The following is a 27,229-nucleotide window of genomic DNA, read 5'->3' as shown; positions in this document are numbered from 1 at the left end:
TGTAGAAAGAAGCTGGTCGGAATCCTGTGAGCCTTTAGAGACTACCACTCAGACACTTGACCAGAGGCAGGAGCCCTCTGAGACATGTGTTGGAAACTTGTGGCAAAGAAAGGACTTCGAAATGAGCAACTAAATGCAAACTTGAAATAGGCAGAAGCAATCTGAGGGAACCAGTCTGCACGCGTACAAAAATAAACTCGCCCACGATTTAACATTTCCAATTTTCAGTGGTTACCACATTCATCCTCCTGCTACGTGTTGCTTCCAAACCCATTTTAAACGCACATCTGGATTCATGTTGAGTGTTGCCTTTCTACTTTGAGGCATCTGTATCGTCATTTCGTAAGAGGCACGAAGCTCTAGTTAAATGAGGCAGCCAGTGGAATAACGAGGCCAACTGCCTCATCCTGGACTACTTGTTATGTGAAGCAACAGCTTTGCTGTTCAATTTGGGTAACCTGACCCAGATGATTAAGAGAATAGTAATGTGGCTTGTTCATTTTAAAGCTTCCTCGCTTCCGTACGGCCCTGATTGTGTGATGATTTCCCTACAGCTCCGCGCAGGCAACTACTTGGGTAAGCGATCACCACGGTGGCTCCTTGACCTAATAGTTGCAGCAGGAGGAGAGAAGAAATTCCACACCATGATCAGTACCTTCTCAGTGTAAATGCTGACAACTTTGGCTGACAGCTCCTGATACGTGCAATGTCCACCTGGATGCTTTACCTTCCAAAGCATGTGTTACCACTGGAGGTGGGTGTGCACATCAGAAAACAAACACTGAACACAGTGCATATTGGACTGATAAAACTGTCAGCAAGAGAAAAAAGCACAAAGAATGAGTGTGCTTAGGGGTTGATAAACTGAAAGCCAGAATAATTCTGTCTTATCATCACAGAAATAAAAATTGTAGAAAGACAATTTACCAAGGAATAATAACGCTCCTAAGCTTTTATATTCTTCAAGCACAAGAACTTAGCATCCACCTGCTGTTACCACAGACTAATCTACTTTAAATAGCTGTGATTTACAGAATAACACCGGTGGCTCCCACTTCTCCAATGTGAACAGCATTTAGAAGCTTAGAGAAAGAAAGGTTTTAGTTTGAGTGGCTTTGTATATAATGGCTAAGAGTTATCGTGTATTAATATTTCAAGGACAACTTTAGATAAATTAATACATGAAAATGCACTGACAAATCAAAAGTCTGGAATGAACTCGAAAGTTCATTTACTCCATTAGGCTGCTCTAGGCAAGAATTCTGTCTCTTAGTTTAACACGTCTACTGAATAATATTGCATACCTTCCTTAAGAAATATGTTCTCTTGTTTCAACATTAGTAAGAAATTACTCCCAGTGTCTAGTCAAAATCATTACTACTGAAATTTAAGTACATTCTCTTTGTCTTATCCTTAGTAGACACCAAACAGCTGTTCAGAATGAATTTTTACCTTTATGGTCTCTTAATATACTTAGACACATACAAAACAATCATACCTGCTTGACTCTCTTTTACAAAAGTAAGTAGGATGGGTCTACATCATCATTGCACAGTCAGCCTAAAATTACACTGGATGGTAGGTGAGGCTTTTTGGTCAAAGGTGGTTTGGAGAAATGGGAGCACTAGAGCTCTGTGTCACTTGAGCCAGGGCAACAGCCCTGAAGGCAGGGGACCCCTGGGAGCATTACTTCAGCTGATCACCTCAGTTCAGGTGAGCCCTCAACCTTGTAGACCAGGAAGAACCACGTGCCAGCACCACAACATATTCCATATCTCAAGGTGGGACTAAATAACCAATATTGGAGAGAGGCTGTAAGAACCACAATGATCATTTATTAGTTTAGGAGGAATGTCATAAATCATCGAGTGGAGGGGATGGTAGTTTATACACGGCATTCTCTACAGACCAACTCAAATGATGTGCTCAGAAAAGGAATCAGATGACTTCACTCTCTCACTTGAAACATTCCCAAGGTTTGCCAGGACTTAAAATAAATCTACCCAATCTATCCCTCAAACCTCCCCACAAAGTCCCACAGGATTCTCCCCTCATGCATCTCTTGCACCTACCACACGTTAGCATTCTTCATGTTCTTCAAGGTTCCTCCCTCAGGACACTGGCACTTACTGTTTTCTCTGCCTACTCTGTTCTCCTTCCTGACCTCCACAAGTCATCCAGATGTCAGCTCCAGTGTTACTCCCTCAGAAGGGCCCTTCTTCACCACTCCAGCTAATGTTTCCCACTCTGCAGCTGGGTCTTCTTGACTTGTCTGATTGATTTCTCTCTCCTTCATCTAGGATGTCAACTCCAGAGAGAAGGGGCCTTTCCTTTGTTGTCCATTACTGTAAATAGAGGAATTCCTGGCACCCAGAGGGCACACCACTAGTATTGGTTGAATGCGCTATTTAACACAATCTGCCTGACGCGTTCTCACGAGGAAGCTGGGTGACAATCAGACCACTACTTACTTACTGAGCCTGGGAATTCATGCCATCAAGCTTCATATCACTCTCTTGTGCAGCATCCGGTTCACTGGACTCTGAAGAGGACATACTGCCATTGATTGCCATTAGGTTCTCCATTCTTCAAGTTTCTACCACCATCACCACGAAACACACACATGCACACACTTCTGAAGGACACATTCTCTTTCAAATATATTAATTCATTAAATTTGATTGTGCCTAAGTCTAAGACTGAAGGGCCTTTGTCCTCTTTAGGGCAAATGTATATACCTTAGCAATATTTTTTCCTCTTCTTTAACTATGACTACTTGGGGACAATTATTGTTCCTGTGTTCAGTGTCTCAGAAGGTTCCACAACACAGCCCTTCCTTCTAGGACATCCCTAGGTGCTATCTGCGAGCTAACAAAGAGGAACACCCAGGAGCATTTGCAATAAAACTCTGTGCATTGCTGTCTGTTTCCTCTCTTCTCAAACACTCCGGTGATCCTCACTGTTTACCCATGATTGTGGTCAAGTTTTTAAGGATAGCATAAAATCCTCCCAAGATCAGCCCATCGCTTCCCGGCTTTATTTCTCATCACTTTCTCTGTCTCCCTCACAATATTGAACTATCTGTTGTATTCGCAGCAGCCTGAACACACCTTTGTGTGTCCTGCTGCCCCAGCTCTGCTCATGCCTTTCTTTACCCAGAACCTCCCCTCCTTCCTTCCTGGCCACCGGAACACACACCAAGCATTCTCTCCTCTAGGAAACCTTATCCAGGGGTGCTTCTGCTCCATTTCAAGTCGGTTGAGGTGCATCTTTGTAATTCTATGGGATTTTGTGCATAACTTCAGCCACACTGTATCAAAATTGTCAGTTGACATGTCTTCTTGTCTTCTTCACTGGACTCCAGGGGCAGGAACATGACTTGTCATTTTTGGCCCCGTGCTTCCTGGTACAGTGCCATCCACATTGCAGATATGTAACAAGGGAACTCAATGGAATTTAATTCAAATGACTTGAGCTGGCGTCCAGTGAATGTCCATTGTACTTGGACCAGTGAAATAGGGTAAATGAAGAGGAGTGGAGGGGGCATAAGAGACGAAGCAAGTGAGAAATAAAAACTACTCCGAGAATTTCCAGGAAGTTAATAAAAGCAAAAAAGTCCTGCAAAGCACTCTGGATTTCTCACAATGACTCTGTGAGACAGAGAGCAGGGAAGCACAGATATTTTTCTGCTATGGAGATTATAGACCTGAGTTGATGAGATGCATGGGAACCTGTTCTGGGCTCTGTGCCGGACGCTTCACAGGTATTATCTCTTTAATCTGCACTTCCATCCACAGGTGATCACTGTTCCCATTCCTGGATTATAGAGCAGCAAACTGAGGCTTCCATATAGTAGGGCTGGAACTTAACTCCAGGGCCATGTGTCTCCAGTTCTCCATTCCTTGCTGGACTTGGACTGAGGTATTTGACCTCCTATCCCCATTCCCTCTCACACCACACAGTGAAAGCTCCCACAATGGAAGGAAAGGTGGCAGGATTAACACCGTGGACAGCGTGTCTGTGTCGTGCGTTCCTCAATTTTCAGTGTGTCTGTGCCACGTGACATGGGCAAGGGCAGCCTTCATACCTGTTAGCTGAGGCCTGCCTGGAGCTATGCTGTGAACCATTTCCCTTGTTCCTTTTTTTCATTTTCTTTCTCTTTAGAATTGTATATACATCTCTTTAACTTCTTTTCATCTCCATCCTGTTGTCCTTTGGTTATACATATGTGTATATATGTATATATATTCATTCTCTCATGAATATATTTATTCATTCTATTATTTAATACTTCATGTTATAAATTCATTATTTCTGCCAACCCCTTGCCATCAGTGTTACCACACCTGTCCCTCCAGTGGCCTGCCAGTTTTCTGCTTGGAATAAAGCACTATGAGGAAATAGATAAAGTCATCGCTAACTTATAGCTGCTTTAAAGTGTCGCTGTTTTTCATTGGGATTTCCATTTTACAAAAATAATCACTGCTCCTCAGAGAAAGATGTTCCGATTGGAAATAGTGGAAGCAGGAGAGCAAGTTAGTGGAGAAAATTGAGTTGCTAAGGATGACATTGAAGAGAGAGGGCAGAGATATGCTTAGGCCCTGGCTCCGCTGTTTACGGGCTGTGTGATGTGGGCTATGCCACCTGCCATCTCCCTTTCATTGTGTGTGGGATGAGCTGCTTCCAATGCTGACATTCAGGAGCACCATGACGTTGAGTGGGGGGTCTCTAGGCATTTTTGTCTGGTCCTGTTTGTAAGAAAACTTTAAAGAACGCGTCATTTTTGGGGAAGAGGATTGTTCTGACCACTTTTCTAAAAACCTCTTTTAAAATTGAAATGTATACACACATAGATTAAAGTACTGTTTTTTAGTAATGAACACCCATGTAAATAACTAGTTTTGCAGATCCCTGAATTTCATATAAACGGACCACACAGTGGGCATGCTTTTGTGTCTGGCTCCTCTCTGACTCAATATTATGTGTATGATATTCCCTCATGTTGTTGTAGGTAGAGGTCATTATGTTTTTCTCAATTTTGTTTAGTATTCCATTGTAGGAACGTACATAGTTTCTTAATTTATTGTACTGTCAATTGACATTTAGGTTATTTCCAATATTTGACAACTACAAATAAAGCTTCTATAGACATTCTCTATAGACGTCTTTCCTTGCACACATGTACTTATTTCTGTTGGGTGCTCACCTTCAGTGGAATTGCTGGGTTCTAGAAAATGTTTAGGTTCAGGTTTACAATAAAGCAGTTTTCCAAAGAGGTTTCACCCGTTCAGATTTCTACCAACAGTGGAAGAAAATAGTCTGCCCATTTTCGAGAGTTTTCTTATACCTCTCAAAATTTGGAATATCAAAGGGTGTGTTTTGGTTAATTTGGGTTAGGAAGATGCTGAGCATGAGGAAGGATCATCACGCGTGAGGAATGTTCTCACACTTCGGAGCAGCTTACAAAGCACTGGCCACACTTCCTTTTCATTTTATTAGCTATCTACAATGATGTGGTGAGGCAGCCACTCTTACTCTTATTTTACAGAGTAAGACAGAAAAACGTGTCAAGCAGAAAGGGTATTGGCTAATGATAAGTACTTAATGAAACAGTCGAGGCCCAGAGTCAGCAGCTTGGGACACACAGATGGGCATCTTTCTCGAATTATTAAAAGTACCAGAGTTGGCACTTCACAAGAATCTTTTGCTCTGAGAGAAGTTACAGTATATGTTTAGGAAAGAGGTTACGTGTTTCTGATTTGAGCAAATTTATATTTATTAAAAGTTGATTTTCCTTTTAGAGGTTTAGAGGTTTTAAGAATTACTTAGAGGTTATAAGATTAGATTTTGCTAATTTATTTGTGTTGAAAGAAAATTTTACTGGTCCCTGCCTATCTGAAAAGTCCCCTTAGCAGAAGAGTAGATGGTGTCCACTGCCATAGAAATGAGCAAAGGCGCCACCTACAGGGTTTCTCACTAGTTCCGCAGATCAATGGTGGGAGAAGCCTGGGGAAAAGTATGAGCCGCCATTTCCTTCGTTTCTTCAACATACATTGTTTGAGCACCTTCTACGTTCTCGATTATGGCCCTTATAATTCTGCAGTTACTCTTCTAAAGGGGGAGGTAGACACCTGCATTGGCACAAGGATCCAGGTCTATTAGCTGTCAGGTAGAGGTAATCACTATTGCTATTACTATCATCTGGAGGTCTTTTACCTCTTAAGTAAAGCTTTTGCAGTTGAATCTCAGACTGCAGAAATGTCAGCATTGGAGAAAGGGGAATGCATAAGTTTTACCCAAATTTAAATTTGAAAAGATGAAGATTTCATCCAAAATGCATTTTTAACAACATGAGAGTCTTCTTCTTATATAAAGTTCTTCATTTTAAATAAAAAGGAAAATCAGAAATTATATAGAACTATTCCTAAAAACAAAGCTAATTATTTGTGTAAACACACGACTGAAATCCATGGTCAGGTTTTCCCTTGATTTATGGGAAGGGTTGTTCTCTATATAAACTGGAACTTTATTACAAACACTCAAAATGATTTATCAGTGACAGAAATCAATGGGAATTTCGCTTTGTGGTAGTTGTATTTTTATAAATAGCAAGGTAAACATATGTAAAACTGGAGCTCAACATGTATATGGCTACTTAGTAGGGAAGAGACATTCATGGTTCAAGATTAATAAGTCTTAAAAAATTCACCTTGTAGACATCGAAAATGTCTAGATGATGGATTGCAGTAACAAGGCACTTATTTAATTATAATTAATGATGGAGGCAGCATGTAAAGAATGGGCTCTATTTTCAGCTGATTTAAAGGAATAATGTCTCTGACGTGAATCTATCATTCCGCAGGAGCCCAGTATACACACAAGATGCTGCAAATATATCAAGTGGCTTTAATCGCAGTTGCCACTTCTTTTGTTCACAATGTTGTTGTAACCGTGAATGCGTTTTAGATGCAGCAACCACAGAGCAGTTTTACTTGTCAATCAACCTTACTTTTGGCCTAACTTGATTGCAAGATTGAAGAGATAAATGTCAAAGAAGAGAGTGTAAGACTCAGAGAATAAAGAATGTAGAGAAGAAAGTTAAAAACATAAAGAGAAGAAAGACTATTTTATGGTGGTAGTTGTTTATTTGACCAAGAAAAGCACCAAGTTAAAATAAGTGTACTCTTTGTTTTTAGAAGTTATAAATTTCTATCCAGGCATCCCACTCTTGGATAGAGAAGCAGTTTCTCATGGAGAGAAACCACCAGAGGGCTGCACATAGTAATAACAGAGTCTCCTACCTCCTGGCACATTCAGGCTTCTTCTAGAATCAGCAGGAAGCACCTGTAGCTTCCACTCATTGATGACAGATCTGCCCTCTGGATCCAGAAAAATAAATGTAATGCCTTCCTGCCTGGCATTTACTAAATGTCCTCAGGTCCTCTTTTGAATGTTTCTGTCATCATCCTGGATGATCTCCTTTTGGTCAGTTTCATTCTCAAAAGGTGACATCCAGGACTGAACACAACCTTCCACATACAGTCTGCTTAGATGTGGTTTTGGGCATGATGCCTCCTGTGAAATAAGGCCTATGTCCTGATGAAAACAAAAGGCAGCCCCTCACACCATTTCATCTTGGAGATGAACTTCAAAGTCAGTCTGAAGAATTTCTCAATATATTACCGTTAAGCTGAGTTTACCCCTCCTTATATTTTTGCAGCTTTTTATCTCTTTGGGTATATGTGAAAATTTTTCTACTCATCGATTTTCATTATATACAGACTTTTAAAATAAGTGGATAATATGTCTAAGCTATTGCAATTTTCTGCCAACCAGTATGTTTCTGATATTTATCAATTTGGAGTATCTTCAAATTTGATATTCTATTTTTTACCTTTCTTCCAATCACTGATACAGATGCCAAATACACTGATCAGTTTGAGGGATGACACCTAGACCTTATTCTGTAGCTCACTGCCAATCAATTAATCCGAGCCCCTGGCGAAGATCAATCAACCGTTTAGAAACAACTCTGTAGATCCACCTGCCTAATTCTATGATCAGTCAATTGGCTTTCTAAATATTGATTTATGACTGTGTTAAATCAGTGATAGATCTATCCACTGATGCAGGTCACTCCAGAGAAACCTCAGAATCATTTCCCAGGAGACTGCATGCAGTATTTCTCACTCCCACCCACCATGTCCCCACGTGGCCCCACCCCCACCAACATCTCCTTCTCACACTTATTCTGTTTTAATCACAGTTAGACTATATGACCTTAAAGATAAAGGCAGTTATGAAAAAGGAAAATTCGGCCTTGCCTGGGTCCCAGGATAAGTGAAAATAAACTGGCAGGACTCCTGTAAAACTTCATTCAGAGCAGTGTATGTGCAATCAAAGGGGATGAAGGCAAGAACTTCCTGGCAGCATCAGAAGAAACTGTGAGATGGACAACACTCCTGATGATGGATAGCACACATTTTGGTGAAACAAAATTGCCTCTGGATTCTAAGTCAGGCATCTACTCTGAGGGTCACGTGGCCTAGGGGCCAGGTGACACATAAAACCTGCTCACCACCATGTGCCTCCTCAGCACCATCTGTACTGAATTCCTTGCAAATTACTCTGGTTTTTCCATGTCTTCTCCAAAAGGACACAATGGAAGCACTGTGGGTTTTAAAATGTATTTTAGATGGGAGACATTCAGACGATTTGTTGGAACCTTACTACAATGTCCCTCAGGGGCAGTATGATTTCTCCTCGCGTTCTGCCTTTCAAGGAAGTTGTTTACAAACTGTATTTGTGATCTACTAGTTTCTGGAGCATGGGGCTTGTATAATTTCCTCATTTTCAGGTCCCGGCTGGCATGTGACAAGTGTTCAGGGAATGCTGCCTTAATTGAACTGACATTCTCACGGTCATGATTTGAGGGAAGCTGGAGAAATTTGCTTGTGAAAGCATCTTACTTTCCGACATAGTCATGCTATTTTTATTTGCAAATGCAAGTGGAATTGTTTTCAATGGACCTCCTCATAGATTGAATTCTTTTCATGGTATCGATAAGAATTATTGATTATTAGAAATATACAGGAAATGATCCAATATTGTCCAGGTATAAACATTAGAAATTAGATAGGAAGAGAAAGTTTCAAAATCAACTTTAAATACTACTGACGAGACTCCATTTTACTCAGCTATGAACAATCCAACATTTTTGTTTGAAGGCTCACTTATGTGTAAATCACCATATCAGGTAATTGGACTTATGCAGTGTGAATATATTTTGAGACTAAAGTGATTCTTAGTAAATGGTTAAAGAATAGAACCAGATCAGTGTGGATATTTATCGACTAGCTGCATAGTAATTAAAATTAATGCTAATATGTATTTACTGATTATAACTTAGAAATAATTACAGAAAAATAAGAAAATATATTGCATCCTGTCACAGTAATAAAGATTTACTAATAAGTTGCTAATTGTCATCTATAGAATTTCCAATGTTAACTGTTCCTATAAGAGATAGAAGGTATTTTCAAGCTCATATCTCCTGTTCCATCTTTAGCAAAAGAATCGTAAAATTTCAAGGTTGGAAAGGACCAGAATGTCTTCTGCTATTTTTTGTCTTGTAAGATGGAGCATTCTTACCTTGAAACTGAGCATTGAATCCTTTGCGTCGATGGTTGCTATCAGATGTGAAATGGAGTCGTAACCAGTTCTTGCTGCTGATGACTGGGGAAGGAAGGTTCATGCCCGTCAGCCTGGAAGAGAAGAGGAAGAGAAGATCTCCCTTGTAAACCAACAGAGCGAATGTCCTCTACCAAACCTGCTTCTAAAATGGACTCCCAACAGTCTTTATTTTGAGATGCTTAAAACAGAGGTCATTTATTAGCCACTTTTACACCTTAAAATGATTCAGGTAATATATGAAAATGCTCTACTATCTTTGATGGACTCAAGGCTTTCACAGATACTGGACATTTTGATTCTTCTTTATTAGTGATGGGTGAATGAGAAGATATTCTTGGATCTCACATTTCTTTTCCTCAGGATCTCAATCACAATGAATTATAAAAGAAAAAGAAATAGATAAATGATAAATTCTGCCTTTCACTATTTGAAAACTCAGCAATTCTGTTTCACCTGAAACAGGCTCAGATAAACTGATTTCATGCTTGATACCATGCCGTGTTTCCAGTGTCCCATCTCCAGAACTCACAACACAGGCCTTTCCTACGGAGGGGAGGAAGAGGAATCTTAATGAGATGGGTGACAAGAACTGTCAAAAAGATGCAAAATGGAATAGACCCATGTTTGGTAAAGTAGTGCATTGAACACAATTAAATCTTTCAAAAATAAGACATGATCAATATCTGGTTAAGCTAAAATATCCAGTCCGCTTTACAATGTATAGTTTAGCTCTCAGAAAAAAAGCAAGCAATCTACTTGCTGCTATTGAAAACTTCGTATCATCACTAAGGAGAAAATGCCTTCCGATGCCCATTATGGGTACAGCAATGCATTCAGTTTGGGCCACTGACATGAGTATCCCTGAACTGGGATGCCTCAGACATCCGACCACGCGTCGGCTCCACTTGTGCTGGCTGAGGCACTGGATAGTTGAGTTATCTTTTCTGAATCTCAGTTTTCCAGTCGGTAAACTCGACTTCAAAACGCTGACATTGAGAGGTTGAATGTGGTCATACAGATGCACGTGTAATCTTCCTCCCGCACATTAATGTTACTCACATGTGGCTAGGCAGTGTATAATTATTTTGCATGTCAGCTGACAAGTCTATTTGCAAAATGAAGCTTGTTAGTGTAGATGATCTATAAGGGCCTAACCATTGGCTTGTAGCTGAAGCCTGTGGTGCCTTCTGTGGGCTGGCCTGTGAGCACTGTAGCTGCTCCATCCAGCTAGAAACCTTATCCTATGCATGGGATTTGCCAGGTACGGGTTCCTGTGTAGAGCGTTTCCCTACTTACTCTATTACCTGGAGGAAAAGCAGCATCAAATGAAATATGTCGTCAAGCTTTCCGATGTCAGGGTATTCAATTTCAACTCTCAGATTTAAAAATGTGCAGTATCTGTTTAGAGTTAAAACCCAAACCTTGACTGTAACCAATTGCAACAGTGTTTATGTCACTGTTTGAAATAATCTTCTGTAAGAGGAAATACACCACTCAGATCTGCCTATTTGCTTGGATTTATGTCGTACTGACTGGTGAAGTCAGATATGGCTGGTTCCAAGGAACATTTCATCATCCCAATATTTTGTTTGAAGGTTCCCCTCCCCTCGATTTTTTTCCTGGTGAGATTATTACAAATTCCATTTGCAATAGGTCACATTCCTCTTTGACTAATACAGACAGTGGCCAAGAGAGAAGCAAATTCTTTATTTGGAAACCTATGGTCTATCCAGCTTACCTACACTTTACTCACTGAAATTTTTATAACTGAAATCTATGTTTATTTTATTATTGCTTTAAAAATATGTTTTTTTCTTAATTAGATTCTCTTGGAGTGGTTGTAATCTCAAAATCTAGGTGGAATTGCTTTTTAGTTGCATATCAACATTATCAATATGCGTAAATAACACCTACCCACAAAAATGATAGCTTTTCTTTAGTCAATGAGCTTCATCTGTAAAGGGCTAGACAGAAATATTTTAGGGTTTATGAGTCACATGCTCTCTGTTGCAACTGTTCAACTCTGCCCTTGCATTACAAATACATTCACAGAATGGGGGTGGTGTGTTCCAATCACACTTTACTTATGGACACTGAAGTTTGTATGTCATATCGCTTTTCTCTGTAACAAAATATTATTTTCTTTTTGATTTTTTTCCAACCACTTAACAACGTAAAAGCCATTCTTAGCTGCTGGGCCAAATGTGGCCTGTAGGCCCTAGTTCGCTGACCTCTGCTTTAGTATATATGGGACAATTTGTAAAAGTACTGAGCAGGAAGATAATCAGATGATGTATATAAAACTAGTGTAACTAAAGTTTCAAAAAGTATGTAACTCTTGTACAGATTCCTTTTATAAGGAGTCAAAGGTGAGGCCTTAGTTATAATTATATAATTCATTTTCCAGGGTTAGAGTCCAGCCAAGCAAATGAGTCACACTCCAGAGTGGACCAATGTGCATGGACTTCTTGACCTGGCTGTGTGAATTAAACAAATATCCACATCCTCTTTTTTGGGGAGTACCAGGAGGAGGCAGTTGTTCTATATAAAGACTATGCTTAGAATTTTGAGTTTTCCTGTCACCTTCCACAGGCCTGGGGCTAAGCTTAGAACTGTCATATAATGAAAAGATTATGTTATAAAGTCAATTATTCCTTCATTACAAACTAATTTAAAGAAAGCTGACTAATATGCAAGTCAATGGATTGTATTGTAGATTTACTAAGAACTTGGATGATTCAGATATGATTTACAGGGAAAGAACTCAACTGAATACCTTTGTGGTAAGCAGACTAAAGGCTCCCGAATGTGTCTACATCCTAATCCCCCAGAACCTGTGACTGCGTCAGCTTATATGGCTAAAGGGGACTTTGAAGACGTGATGAAGTTACAGACCTTGAGATGGGGAGATACTCCTGCGTTATAGGGTGGCCCAATGTAATCAAAAAGATGCTAAAAGTAGAAAAGGGAGGCAGAAGAGAGAGTCAGAGGGAGATGTGACTGTGAAATAGGGTCAGAGTGATTCATGTGAGAACTCCACCCGTGGTTTGCTGACCTTGAAGATGCAGTAAGGGGCCACGCACAAGCCAAGGAATGCAGGTGGCCTCTAGAAGCTGGAAGAGACAAAGAAAAGCACTCATCTCTAAGCCTCCAGAAGGGAAGATAGCCCTGCTGGCACATTGATTCTACTCCAGCAAAATCTGTGTGAGATTTATAACCATTAGAGCCGTACGATAATAAATACGTGTTGGTTTAAGCCATCAGGTTTGGGTTAATTTGTTACGGCAGCAATGGAAAACGAATACAACCTTTTAATTTGTTTACCCTACCTTCTATTCTAAAACAGTCCTGAGAGAGAGGACACGTGGAAGAACATGTCATCACTCTGGTCCTACGAATAATCTTAGAGAAGCAGTTCAGTTTAAGCCCTGCCTATAATTATCAATGACTGAACTATCATTGTGGGAGTGACGTCTCCTAGGAGCCCTCTACACTTCTTAGCTATAGTTCTTTTAAGTTTGCAGGATTTTGTTTTCTAATAAATAAGTAGTTTTGGAAGTGAGAGGTAAATTATGGAGCAATTGTGGGGAATAGGTATGAAGAGTGCGCATAAGATACAAAGTAGAAACATTTTAAAGAGAAAAGAAGAAATAATGGCAGGTGTCAACAAATGTCTTTGTCTGTTAGCTTACAATATACTCACCATTTTTTATCCTAAACATATAGAAATGAAGGACAATTACCTGATGAAATCAAGTGAAACAAAGATCTCTGGCTTTAAAAAATAAAGGATGATGGTGAGAAAAAGGAACCCCTCAATGTCACTGGCAGAGAGAGGGTCTTTCTGAGGGAATGTTAGCCTCATTTCCTTTCCGGAGCATCTCAAACTCATAAAGCTGGACAGGGAGAATGCTGAGCAGGCCCTGTAGAGGTGGCTAAAAGAATTGGTAGTTCTCCCTTTTTTTTCCTTTGTCAAGAACGCCAAATAAGCAATTTAATCCATTGGCAAATTCATTTCTTTCCAAGGATTCAACAAGGTTTTGCCTCTGCCAACAGTGAAAATAACTGTAGCACTCATGGGATACTTAAAGTTAGGATGGCTTTCTTTGAGCCGAAACAGAATAGGCCAGTCTGTTCCACTTTCTCCAAATAGTTTTAACATAAATTTTAGGATTCTATTTATAACACATTATAACTTCTTTTTTCACCTAAACTCCCTCAGCCTCCCTTTTCTCATATGTGATATAAGGGGGCTGAGCACATTGTTCTCCTCAAACATTATAGCCCCGTGTCTCTGACTCATTCATTTTACTTATGTAACTTGAAAATAGAGAGTCAACTTGTCAAGATAATTTTCTAAAATGCACTTGGAAATGCTAAAGTCTTTTAAGAGAGCTCCGTTTGAGTACTTCTCTGACGTTAAGCCAGATTACTTATGTCTTTAGAAAATCATCATATAAATTGTGGGGGGTCTCTTGGTAGTTAAACCTCTTTAACGATGATGACTAAGAAGCCGGAAAGCATTAATACCATCCACGCTGACTGTAAATTACCCGGCCTCCCCAAGGAGACTAAAGAATTTACTAAACCTATTACTTCGAAGAGACCGACTGCTTGTCAACTGGGCAAGAAAGCCGTCTAGAAGTTGTGTTAGTTTTTCCTGTGCTCCTGTGGACATGTAATCAACATGATTAACAGAGTGGTGTTTCATTTATCTCTGTTTTGTCAAAATTAAATAGAATAATCTGATCAAACAAAGGGCTCCTGAAATGTCATATTTCTAACTGAGTGTTATTCTCATTAATAATGACATCAACTGTCTAATGAACATTTATTGAGTTTATACTGCCATTCCAAATCTTATTTTGGACATTGAACAAAGTAACAATGGAAATAAAAGGTAGTTCTCACCTTGGGAGAACATGAAAAGAAGAGCCATATAAGTGTGTATATGTGTACATATGCACAGATCTACATATAGGTACAGATAGACATACAATAGCTACACATTTATATACAAATATTTCTAGAAATTTAATCCTAAAGTCCTATATACATATATATATATTATATATATATATATATATACCCTCTGGGAAAAACAACAGAAAAGCTAAAAAAACACCCATAGACTACTTAAAAGCATACCACAGAAGACTTGTCTGTTAGAAAGTTCTGGCTTTCATCAAAATTGATACTTTCTAGGAGACTTTTCTTTCACTTGTCACAGCATTCATGATTAGCTCTCTCTAGGCCCTCTCTCTGCTGGATATGAACTTTCCTCTCTCTGGCTCTTTCTTTCCTTGAGGCACTTAGGAAAGTTCTATCGTTAGTAGACACCAGTAGCTACATCCGTCCCTTGTGTAATTTCAGCCACTCTTACGACTTCAGCTGTCACCTGTACCCTCAGACAGTCTGTGTTTTTTGCAAAAATAATTTCTATTCTCTGGAGTCCTGCATCTTCCCCCGACTGTGGCATGCTCATCTAACACCCTCGCCTTGCTTTCTTCACTCAGATGTGCTTGGCTTCCTTCAGCCCCCACTGAAAGCCTCATGCTCCTTCCTTGCTCAGGGTCTTTACACAGGCTTGCTCTCTGGCTTGGGGTCCAGCACACCCATCTTCCCCATCACCCACTTCCTCTTCCCTTGCCTAGTGATTCCTGGCCATCCTTTAGACACCAGGTGATGCGTCACATTCTCAGGGAAGCCTGACCTGACCATGAAGATGAGATTGTTCCTCCCTGGTTGTGTCCTCTCCAACACCTTGGACTTATCCTTCCCCAATGGAACTGTGAGCCCATTGAGGATACAGCAGGCACCTTATTAATTTCCCTTACCTTTGCAGTAGTTTGCATACACCAGTCTCAATAAATCCATAATAAATGGGCTATATGCTTGCATTTCTGCTCATGATGTAAACTGCCAAAACAGCAGCGCACTCTAAGACTATCAAAAGTTAAGATCATGAAGAGAACACCATTCCCATCATTACATGCACAACTGTTCCCATGAGGTTACAATCTGCCAGGTGTGAATGCTGAGTGGGTCAGATCTGGTATCCAGGGAGCTGAAAGTGGTGATACGGCCTCAAGTCAGTGAGAATGTCGTCGGTGTCAAGGAAGGAGCAGGGGGACAAAGATAGAACCTATTAGACATGGGGCAAAAGATCCCAATTGTCGGTGTCGCAATCCAATGTACACATCAGGATAGATGCGGAGAGGGCTGATGGCCACTCTGAGTTTATTATAACCAGCATTTCAATATATATATAGCTTACATCTGTTAAACAAACACAGGTGTTCTGGATGAAGCAATTTGCGAATGCCAAGAATTCTTAGTGATTTCTCAAGGAGCCCTCCCTTGGCCTCTGTTTTGATATTATCATGTTATTGCTGTGCTCCTATATTTTTGTCTCGGAGCAGGCAAGGTCTTTTAGGCAACGGTCCCTCCTGCTACCGATATCCATATCGTTTCTCCATCTGTGCCCCGGGGCGGCTGCCGCCTGGCTTAGGTTGCCCCCCCACCCCCCCGGAGGTCTTACCAGTCATTGGCTAACCGGCCTTCTCACCTCCGGGTCACAGTTTGTTGGCAAGCCTTTTCCAGTGATTATTAACCCTTCCTGTGTCAGGGGCGGCTACACCAATCCAGACAAGAGGGATCTGAGAGCAGGTCATGAACATGTCTAGGAATTCAGCAAATCAGGCATTAGGAATTAACCCAAAGTTCACGCAGAGAGAATCATTTGAGAGAGAATGTGACAAATCTCGTGCTCTAAAGCTTAAGGACTAAATGTCAGGGAATTGCTCGGAATGAAGCCCAGGAAACGGCTCAGACAGAAGAGTAATAGGATAAGACAGTCAAGAGACAGCTGGCTCTGACAGCATTTCTCAGCGGAAGGTCCTTTGGGCCTCTCATCCAGCGGAGCGACAGAGGAACGAGGCCAACATGGAAAGTGGCTTCGCCAGGGGTGCACTTTTTCCTCTCCTTGACTGGAGAGCTGTCACACCCCACCCAGAAATCGCTGGCATGTGCCCTTTCCATGTGGAAAGGACCTGCTTCACATGTGACACAAGGTCATATCTGGTATTAAAACTCTCAGTTGCAGAAAACTAGTCTCGATCTAAGTCAGTGACTTGGAAAACGAAAACTCCAGCATGTGTTTCTAATCCTCTGCTCCATCCAATATCCCCGTATGTTGTTGAATGACTATCTGCGATGACAGGCGTCTGAGGTTTGCCAACAGGGAACAAACGTCCTCTGCCTCCTGTATCACCTGGACTTTCAAAACAACCCACAGTTGGCGCTAGACATGGATGAGTATCAATACCACTTTTTGATTATTAAAACAAAGAATATATACAGATAGATTTCTACAATAAATACACACAGTGAACACTCTAAGACTGACAATAAAATAAAATGTGAAATGACACTGGATTTCTGGATCACTGACCACTTTCTCTTTGATATTATTTTTGGCAATATATATATTTTTAAGACATTGTAAAAAATATTTCCCCTCTTAATCTTTGGCAAAGCTTAGTCTCATCCTAGCCCATTTCAAGAGTCTGAAATGAGTCTTTTTTTTTAATCAAATTTCTTATGTTGCTTCATATAATGACACATACCTTATGCAACCAGCTGGTAAGACACTGCCACTACCTGCTACAATTACCATGGTAGTAACTGGGCGGTCCATGGTGCTATCTCAGGGGGTGCAAGGTGAAAAGATCAGCAGCTTTTGACACCTGGGATCATCAGAGATCCTGATGCCTCTGAACCTTAGCCAGGCCTCTCCATCACAGTCCAACTACTGCAAACCCACTCACACCTCACACAAGTCCATGCAACCTTGGGTTCCTGCCTGTGGCTGCTATTTCTCCAGCTGGTAGGATCTGTGGTCGTTGTCCTTACGTCACGCATGCCATCAGAGAAAGCAAGCTCCCCACACACATGGCTCTGCATTGAGGCCAAGGAGCGGCTAGGGCTGTCTAATGGAAGCCCACCCACTCTTCCTCCCTCATGTGCAGATCTCTGTGACCCTATAGTCATTTCAAAGACAGACTTTGGAGTGAGCCTGACCTGACTGTCATGCCCTGTCCCAGCTTGGTGACTTCAGGCATTTACCCAATTCACCTGAGCCTCTGGGCCTCCTCTGTGTGAATAATTGCACACACCACTATGAACTAGACCTTGTGGGTGGCCCCCCAAGCATCTTTTCCTACTTTCCCCATCTTAATAGCTTTCAATTTTGTACTGATACCCACTTCTATCCCTAGCCGTGACGTGATTGGAAAGTAGAGAAAGACGATTGCTCGCTGACATTATTCATATATATATATGCACATATATACACACAATTGCATACTATTATATCATACATATGATATAAGATATATACTGGAATATATTTGTATGTATGTAATATATAGGTAGGTATACATGTAAGTACATCTGTCTATGTATCATGTTAAAAAGTTTCCAAATATTTTCCATTTCACATTGATGAGAATATTACTTCATTAATTTTTCAAATGTATTGAGTAACTTCTATGTCCCAAACGCTGTGCTAAAACACACCAGGAATACAAAGTTGAATAAGCCTTTGCCTCTGACTTCATGCAGTTTACCGTCAACCTAACTGAGGGGTGTTATGGGCTGAAATGTGGCCCCCAGATTCATATGTTGAAGTTCTAAGCACAAGTATCTCAGAATGTGACTGCAGCTGGAGATAGAATCTTTAAAGAGGTAATTAAAGCAAAATGAGGTCATTAGGGTGGGCCCTAATCCAGTAGGACAGGAGTCCATATAAGAAGAGGAGACTAGGACACAGAACGCACAGAGAGAAGACCATGTGAACACGCAGGGAATGCATGGCCATCTACAAGTCAAGGAGAGAGGCCTGGAACAGACTGTCCCCTTGCACCCTGGGAAGAAAGCAATCCTCCTTACACCGTGATCTCAGAATTCCAGCCTCCAGATCTGTGAGACAGTACATTTCTGTGGTTGAAGGCCCCCTCAGTCTGTGGAACTTTGTTATGGCGGCCCCAGCTGACTAACACGAAGAGTCACATAAATAAACTGATGACTGTGCCACAGGAGAAGAGCTGTATAACTGTGTCCCCAGAAAGCTCGCTTGCTCAGAAGGGGATGTCTCATCAGAAAGTAGGATGATGGCAGCAGAGAAGGCTCCCTGCAGACAGTGATGCATAAATACTCAGGATAGGGGGATGGACAGAGAAGAAGGGAGATCAGTATGCATACAGATGTTTAAGGGTGAGTCAAGAAGAAGTGTCCTCAAAGATGATGGACAAGGAGTGAGCAGTGAGGTAGGAAAATTGATGGACCAGAAATTAAGGGGAAAAGGAATCTTCAAGAAGGACAGTAGCTAGCTTCAAGAACCACAAAGTGACCAATTATGATAAGGCAGAGACATATGCTTTGGCTTTGGCCAAGTGAAAATCAATGACTGAACAGGGCAGTTGCTTTAATAACCCACTCAGTGAATCATCTGACCAAATTGTGGCAGCTCATATGAAACGGGATTGGGACATCCACAATGTCCGAACTTCAAGGGGAAACGTTCTTTCAGGTCACACCATGTTTAGAAATTTCTTTCATTGATTATATACCGTATTTAGGAAATACAGTTCCAACCAATCCTTTCTGAAGGTTGTGAAATGAACGAGAACATAGGACAGCATAAGAAAAAGTATATGAAAGTCTAAATGGCTCAGAACACATGGAAACCTGCTACAAAGAGCAAGAGGACTTTAAGTTCAGTGTGGAGTGTAAGAGACAGGAATCAGCAGTATTGCACTTTCACTTTCATCCAGTATTTATCTTTTTGTGTCTGGCTTATTTTGGTTAGTATAATGCCCTCTAGGTTCATCCATCTCAAGCTCTGAGAGGAGATGGACAGTGGCCATTCATCCATCTAGGCTGTTTGTTTGTTTGTTTGTTTGACTTAGAATAGGTAGGTATTCCTTCTCCCATTTTACAGAGGAGGAACTGAGCCTGTGGTGTGGACTTCAGATTTAACATACAGTACATGACAGGCATGTTTGTTTAAGGAATGTTGGAAACTGAGTTTATTGCCATTTAGATTTTTAATATGCACATCAAGGCAAGTCTGTGGGACTATGGGCCTGGTCAAAGACGAATCGCATCCCAACTTACAATCCCTTTGCCCACTGAGCCGACCTCCTCCTGGCATGTGAATTCTGGCTGCTTCTTGAAAAAGTGCAGGAGATTAGGTCAGATCAGCACGAAGTGAGTCTGCTGAGGACCCTGGGAGGACTCGCTGCTGGAGAACTTCAAGACAGTCTCCGTTGAGCTAAATAAGGGGTGTTGGTCTTTATCGCTCCTCCGCGTTAGATGCTCCTGTTTGCTGGTAGGGTTGACTATCCTATTTGAGCCATTTAACTCTCAAAGCATACTGAAAATCGTGAGACTATGTCCAGCCTGTTCAGCAGACGGAATTCCACAAGGGAATTCCATGTTGGAACAAATGGCAAGATTTCCTTCGTTCTATGGCTTTCACGGCTGAGTAATATTCCATTGTATATATGTATCTATGCATATACATTGTGTGTGTGTTTATATGTAGGCATATGTATAAATATATATCACATTATCCAAGGCAAGCCTTCTTACACTCATTGCTTGTCAAGGATCTGTTATGTGTTGAGGGAGAGAAGAGAGTGTGAAAGAGGCCAGTGGCTTCCTAGGCAGCCTGGTCACACCGCACCTGAAGCAGAGTGTCGCTTAGACACATGTGGCTGTGGTTTGTTAGAGAGTGAATATGGATATGCAGAGTTGAGGGAAGTAATTAAAGATAAGACTTTTCTTATTAATAGTCATAGAGTTAAACTGATAAAAAACAAAGAATACTTATATTTTTCTTCATGCCATTTTTTCTGTGAACTTTAATATCCACAGAGACGCTGGTGGGACTTAACCCGTTTGAAGGCAATTATTCTAATCAATTTCAATCTTCCCTGTGATTCTTCCTTGTAAGTCAGCAACAAGACAAACTATTGTCAAACAGTGGTCTTTAGTTATAACCTTCTTCAGAAGAATTGAAAGTTTGTTAAAAGAAAATAGCACCCAATTGGATAAAAATATCTATTAAATATTAAATTAAAAAGCATTCACTGGCATAAAAGAATATTCCAGAGAGAGCCAGCTCAAAGTGACATCCTGGACTATTTTTTCTTCCATAATCAATAAGTAAATAACAGATAAGCCAAAAGAAAAAAAAAAGATAACGAGAATTAAAATTAGCCACAAAAGTGCATCTAATACTCTGTCTTTTCCTGTACAGATACGTGTAGGTAGATATAAAAATGCTGTGCCTATTTATATACTATTTAAGAACCTGCTTTTCCTCTTTAAGAGAGCATTATAACTCTTTCCACATTAATGCATATAATTTGTGAATTTCATGTGCTATCTCATTGCATGAATATGCCATTACTTATTTAACCAATGCCCTAGCATACTCTTTCATATTATTTCTGATACCTTGATAAATTTTATAATAAACCACATTCTGAGGAGTATTTTTTGAATCAGTGCATTTATTTCCTTAAGATCAATTCCCAGAAGTAAAATTTCAAAAGGGATGCACTTCTTCAAGATTTCTTTTTTATTATATATGTATTGCCCTTTTAAAGAAAAAATAAGTTTTGGGAAGAAGACTTTCAAAGGAACTCCACCAATTTATACTAGAACTGGTTAGCTCTTTTATTTAGACCCAGTTCCACCGCCATCTTCTCCGTGAACTCTGAGCACATGTGGCTTGTTTCTGTGTTTTGTTATTACTGCATTCCTGCTCCGATAGAGCTGTTAGCGGGGCTGGCATCGTGACGCAGCAGTGAAGTACACACATTCCGCTTTGGCAGCCTGGGGTTCCCCGGTTCGGATCCCGGGTGCAGACGTGGCACCACTTGACAAGCCATGCTGTGGTAGGCATCCCACATAGAAACTAGAGGAAGATGGGCACGGATGTTAGCTCAGGGCCAGTCTTCCTCAGCAAAAAGAGGAGGACTGGCAGCAGATGTTAGCTCAGGGCTAATGTTCCTCAAAAATAAATAAATAAATAAATAAATAAATAAATAAATAAATAAATAAATAAAAAGAGCTTTTACCATATCTATCTCTATGACGAGATCGAAAACTACCTGAGGCCCTGGCGTACGCTTTATTAGGATGTGTCCCTGTATTAGGAGTCCCCATAACATAGCCACACACTGCTTCCTTCCCTTGATACAAGGAGATATAGGAAGCATTAAAAGGCTCCTAATTAACTCAGCCGTTGAAGGGCCCGGAAGGATTGTTTTGAATGTTGTTGCTGACATTACAGGCTGGTCCTCCCAAACCCTCTGATCCGTGGTTCATGAAACTCTGACCCACTGTCCCTGACGGCTGCCCTTCCCTATCCCTCACCAAACCCACACTGGTATCAATTCTTCATATTCTCTTGACTGTTACATATTTAGCAACTCATCTAAGAAAGGAAGAACACAAATTGTGGTATAATTCACTGTTTTTAGTTTCAATAATATTTTCCTGGACTCGACTAATCGTTTTCAGAGTGCCACGCAAATTTCCTATTTGCTGGCAGGTAAACAGAAATGTCACCTGTGGTTGTTAATTCCAGCAGCAGCGTGTGTTCATTTTATGTGTGTGTCTGTGTAGTCACTGGACCGAGAGGATAGTATATTCTCTGGATCTTAGAAGATTCTATCCAAATTGTGAAACAAAAGAAAAGTATCCAACATGTGGAGTTATGGCTTGGTACATTTTGGAAAAAAAGAAAGAGAAGGCACAAGCATTTCAGGAACAGCTTCCTCCAGGCTTGGAAATTGTGTTTGGATCCCTCGAGTGAGTGTTGCCTTGTGTCCAGGTGCCAGCCCTTGGCTGCGTGTGCTGCTGGAGGCCTGCCTTCAGGTGTTCTCCCTCATCCGCAGTCGCTCACACCAATTGCAGACAAAGAAGAACACGCTGAAATTCAGGCTGCGTTGCTTCAGACTCCACACAAGGAGCTTGAAAGGAGAGTTCTCCTTCAAAATGCACGGAGGAGATGAAGTTCTCTTTCCGTGTCGCTGGAGGATCTCAGCAGGTAGGGCCACGCCAATTCACAAACTTCCCAACACTCGACAGCTCTGAGTTTCTACATTTCTGCCCATTTGCATGACTGAATAACCCTATCTGGGCAGAAACACAGCCCCCAAAGCCCCAGAGAGCTGGAGGGGAAGGGACTCAGAGACAGCCATCCCGCAAAGCCCCAAGAGGACACAGCAGGGGTGGGGAAGTGAGAGGAACAGCCCCTGATGACCCAAGGAAAAGCAGAACTGAACCGAATGTTGGCTTCAGTGGCTTAGAGTATATGATTAAAAGCACAGCATCACTTGTTTCTTCTATTTCCAGAAATACTCTGGGAACTCTTTCCTGGGAATAAATTCAGTGTATTCTTTTTTTTTTTTTTTTTGAGGAAGATTAGCCCTGAGCTAACATCTGCCACCAATCCTCCTCCTTTTTTGCTGAGGAAGGCTGGTCCTGAGCTAACATCTGTGCCCATCTTCCTCTACTTTATATGTGGGACGCTTTCCACAGCATGACCCACACCCAGGATCTGAACCGTGAACCCCTGGCTGCTGAAGCAGAATGTTCGAACTTAACCACTGCACCACCAGGCCAGCCCCTCAGTATATTCTCACTTTTCTGCTCCCTGTCCTTGTTTACCCACTCTTGAAGGTGCCACAACTCTGATCTGACCCAGATATGAATACGATAAAAATAGACGAAAGGCAACTCAACACGCCATGTAAGATCTACTGGCCTTCAGCAATTACAGCATTTATCTGATTCCAGGCTGGTGAGACCACATCCCATCAGTTAATGAATCTAAAGAGGAGCGTCTACTACCAGTATCTGACTCCTCCATTCAACTCCAAATCTAGACAGTTGATACCAGGATGACTATGTGAGCACCTGAAACTGTAAATGAATGTTTCCTTTTCTCCCTGCATTCTTGGAAGGGAGAATATATTAAATAGAAAATTTATTCAATAAATATCAAGTGAGGGCCAGTCTCAGTTGCCTTGTGGTTAAGTTCAGCGTGCTCTGCTTTGGTGGCCTGTGTTCAGTTCCCGGGCCAGGACCTATACCACACTGTTAGTGGCCGTGCTATGCTGGTGGCCCACATACTGAAAAATAGAGGAAGATTGGCACAGATGGCAGCTCAGCACAAATCTTCCTCAGCAAAAAAAAAAAAAAAAGTAAGTAAATAAATAAATATTGAATGAACGTTTGGTCTATAAGGGCCTGTGACAGCTGCTCATCCAGGTGCACTGTACTAACACATGTGAGTGCTCAAAGCACCTACAGGAGCTCTGTCACTCTCTCCTCGACATCACATCCCTAACCTCTTTGTCACCAAGTGTGCAATTAGCCTGAGCTTCAGATTCCTCACGTGTAACTTGGGGATATAAATACCTGCCTTTCAATTTTTGGCAAAGATAAAATAAGTTCAATGTATATATGTTTCACAGTTTTACTAGATTTTGGATTTATTATTTCTTTGCTGGATGAGAGCAATAGCGTCTTAATTGATCCCCTACTCTCTAAAAAGCAATGATGATGGTGATGATGATGATGGAAAATAATAGTTAACCCAGAATAAAGACTATCCAAGTGTCAGCCCCTTTTATATACTTTGTCATAATTTAATTAGTAAATTTGCCCCCATGCTGATTATTATTTTAATTTTACACATAAAAAACTAGGGATGTGTGAGAGTAAGAAGTTGCAAAGCTGATAAGAGCCAGTGCCTGAGTTAAACCCACATCTATTTTCTCTTACCTCTTTTACTAAGCAGTTCCTTCTCTACTCAAACTATCTTTACCTCTAGGGTTTCGGCTGCTTTCCTAAAGCACAGTTTGAGTCATGCCTCTTCTTGTCTAAAAATATTCACTGTCCGTCTTCTCTTAGACCTCGAGAATAAATTTACCCTCCACAGAATGTCATCGAAGACCTTTCATCACCTGGGCTCACCTCACCCTCTAACCTTATTTTCCTCTGTTTCTTATCCATCAAGTTTTGTCTCAAACGCCGCCTGCTCTATAAGGTCTTGCAGATTCCCTCAAGCAGCACTGAATCTCTGTGCGTTCCCACACCATCTGAGTTTCAGTAGAGTGCATAGTAACTTAGGTTTTATACCATGGCTGGTTGTCTGGATGTCTGTCCTCTCCCAAGGATGCCAAATGTGAACCCGTGAAAGAAGGCACTGTCTGTATCCATCGCCGTGTCTCCATCGTGCCTGAGTTAGAGCTTTATTGCACGACTCATAGGGAACGTTGAGAAAATACATAGATGGATGTTGCATACGTGACATTGGATTAATCTTTCATTTTCCTCTTTAGCTGTCAGAATGGCAAGTTTTTTCACTTTTGCCAGGGTAATCTTCTTCAGTTCTGAACCAATTTCAAATTCTCACTATCTTTTTTGAACCATGGAACACATAGCTGGAGACCACTGAAAAATTTAATTTGACCAGTGCTAAGGTTAAAGTGAATAGCATTTTGACTTCTGCTAATTAGACTCAAATTTTGGTGAAAGGATTTATATATACTATTCTAATCAGTACGATATGGGTGATACAGGGACAAACTGTAAATCAGTATTCATTTATTCATACAATACTTAAGTCCCAAAAGAGATTTTGGAAGGCTTAGACAAAACATTGCAAAACAAGTTAAAAAAAAAAATTCATGTTAAATATTGGAAGACTGCAAGCCAATTGAAAATAAGTAGATGAGATGAATCCAAGAGCGAGGCCATGTGCTAAAGGAACCCTGCACATTTGGCTCAAGACCTTTCAACAGAAACAGCAAAGAGGGCAAGAGGATTATTACATGAGTCAGTGTGCATGTCAACTAAAAACAACCACATTTTGAGGGCAGGAAAACAAGTATCAGATCACTGATCATCATGAAAAGGACACTGGTTGAGATCATCAATAACCCCCCCCCCCCCATAGGATCCTAACAAGAAAAGCAAGGAGAACTGTTGGAAGAAGACATCTTAAAATGTTTCCTGATGTAGATTCGTGTGCTGATGTCGAGGTCTGGGTCAAAAAAAGTCATGAAGAATTGGGGGAGGGACCAACACAATGTCATTGAGATAGGTTCTATTTCCTCAACGTTATATGTAAATGAACAGTTTAGTTAATATGTGACTTGTGTCGTGAATTAGTTTCCTTACTCTACTAAAAGTCCACCAAACATCACTGAGCACTGATGTCTTCAAGTGCTCGTTGCATTCTGCCAGTATCAGCGTTAGCACTGACCCAGCCAGAGTCCCTGGACCAAGTCTTCCCCACTCTCCTCGCTCTCTCGGAGCTCATCCAGTCTCATCACTTCAAATGCCACCTATATGCTGACGAAGCCAATCCATGTCATCAGCCTGGACTTCCTTCCCAGAACACCAGCTCATCTATCTAAGTTCCTCCTTGACACTCATTCAACATCCAGTCGCCATCTCAGAATGAGTACATCCACCTGAATATTGGGTCTTTCTATACAAATCTGCTGTTCTCCCATTCACCCCCTTACACATTATACACACTCTAATCATCAGCACATCGTACGGATTCTGCCTTCAGAACATATCCTTATCTGACCATTCCTCAGCACTTCAGTGATATCCTGTTCTCATCTCATAGCCTGGTCTTCTCCATGATGATCCCTGGCCTCCTCACAGCTATCATTGCCCCCTACATCCTGTTCCTAGCACAGCATCCAAGGGATCATTTAAGGGATAAGTTAGATCACACCACATCCTTGAACAAAACTCTCCAACGGTTACCCTTCTCACTGACAGCAAAGCTAGAATCTGAAGTCGTCCTACAAGGACCAATACAACCTCACTGCTGTCCTTTTCTGAACTCATCCCCGGCCACTTGCTACTCATGCACTTAGCTCTGGTAACTCTGGTTTCTTGCCATCTTTTGAACTGACCAGGACCTTTGACCTTGCTATGTTCTTTGCCTAGAATTCCAGATGTTTTCAAAGTTGGCTCCCATTCTTCCTTTAGGACTTTGGTTAAATTTCATTGACACTGTAGTATCCTGCAATACTCCGACATCCTTGTCTTCTTCATTTTCCTCCAAGGAACCTACCACTACCTGATTTTAGATAGATAGATAGATAGATAGATAGATAGATAATAGATAGATAATAGATAGATGACGCATAGGTGGATAGATATAGAAATGTAGATATCTGTATCTACACACACATACACATGCATATATATGTGTGCATGCATGTGTATTACTTATTCTTCATTAGTTTCACAGGCGAGGAGGAGGTGGCCAGTCTGTCCTGCAGAGGTGGATAAACTTTATTTCTTACTCTGACATTTGCTATATACCTGTTTTGTGTTTCAACAGGTTAACATCTGAATGAGTATCTTTTTCTTACGAGCTCTCCTTTAGTTAGGGTAGCATGTGCAAACACCAGCTGCCTGA

At 41.0% G+C, this 27,229-nt stretch overlaps 1 protein-coding gene across 2 annotated transcripts in view; it reads right to left on the bottom strand.

The window, feature by feature from the left end:
* The window catches only part of CSMD1 (CUB and Sushi multiple domains 1), a 1,835,848-nt gene that overhangs the window by 690,821 nt on the left and 1,117,798 nt on the right, over positions 1 to 27,229 (bottom strand). For both annotated transcript variants that reach the window (XM_044760557.2, XM_070499942.1), the window contains one exon: positions 9,652 to 9,764. In XM_044760557.2, coding sequence (XP_044616492.1) covers positions 9,652 to 9,764 — 113 coding nt within the window. The remainder of the gene's footprint in view (positions 1 to 9,651; positions 9,765 to 27,229) is intronic.

This window comes from Equus asinus, chromosome 27 (assembly GCF_041296235.1).
Source record: "Equus asinus isolate D_3611 breed Donkey chromosome 27, EquAss-T2T_v2, whole genome shotgun sequence".
Taxonomy (NCBI): Eukaryota; Metazoa; Chordata; class Mammalia; order Perissodactyla; family Equidae; genus Equus; species Equus asinus.
The sequence above is the reverse complement of the archived record's forward strand: the minus strand, read 5'-3'. Positions and strand labels throughout refer to the sequence as shown.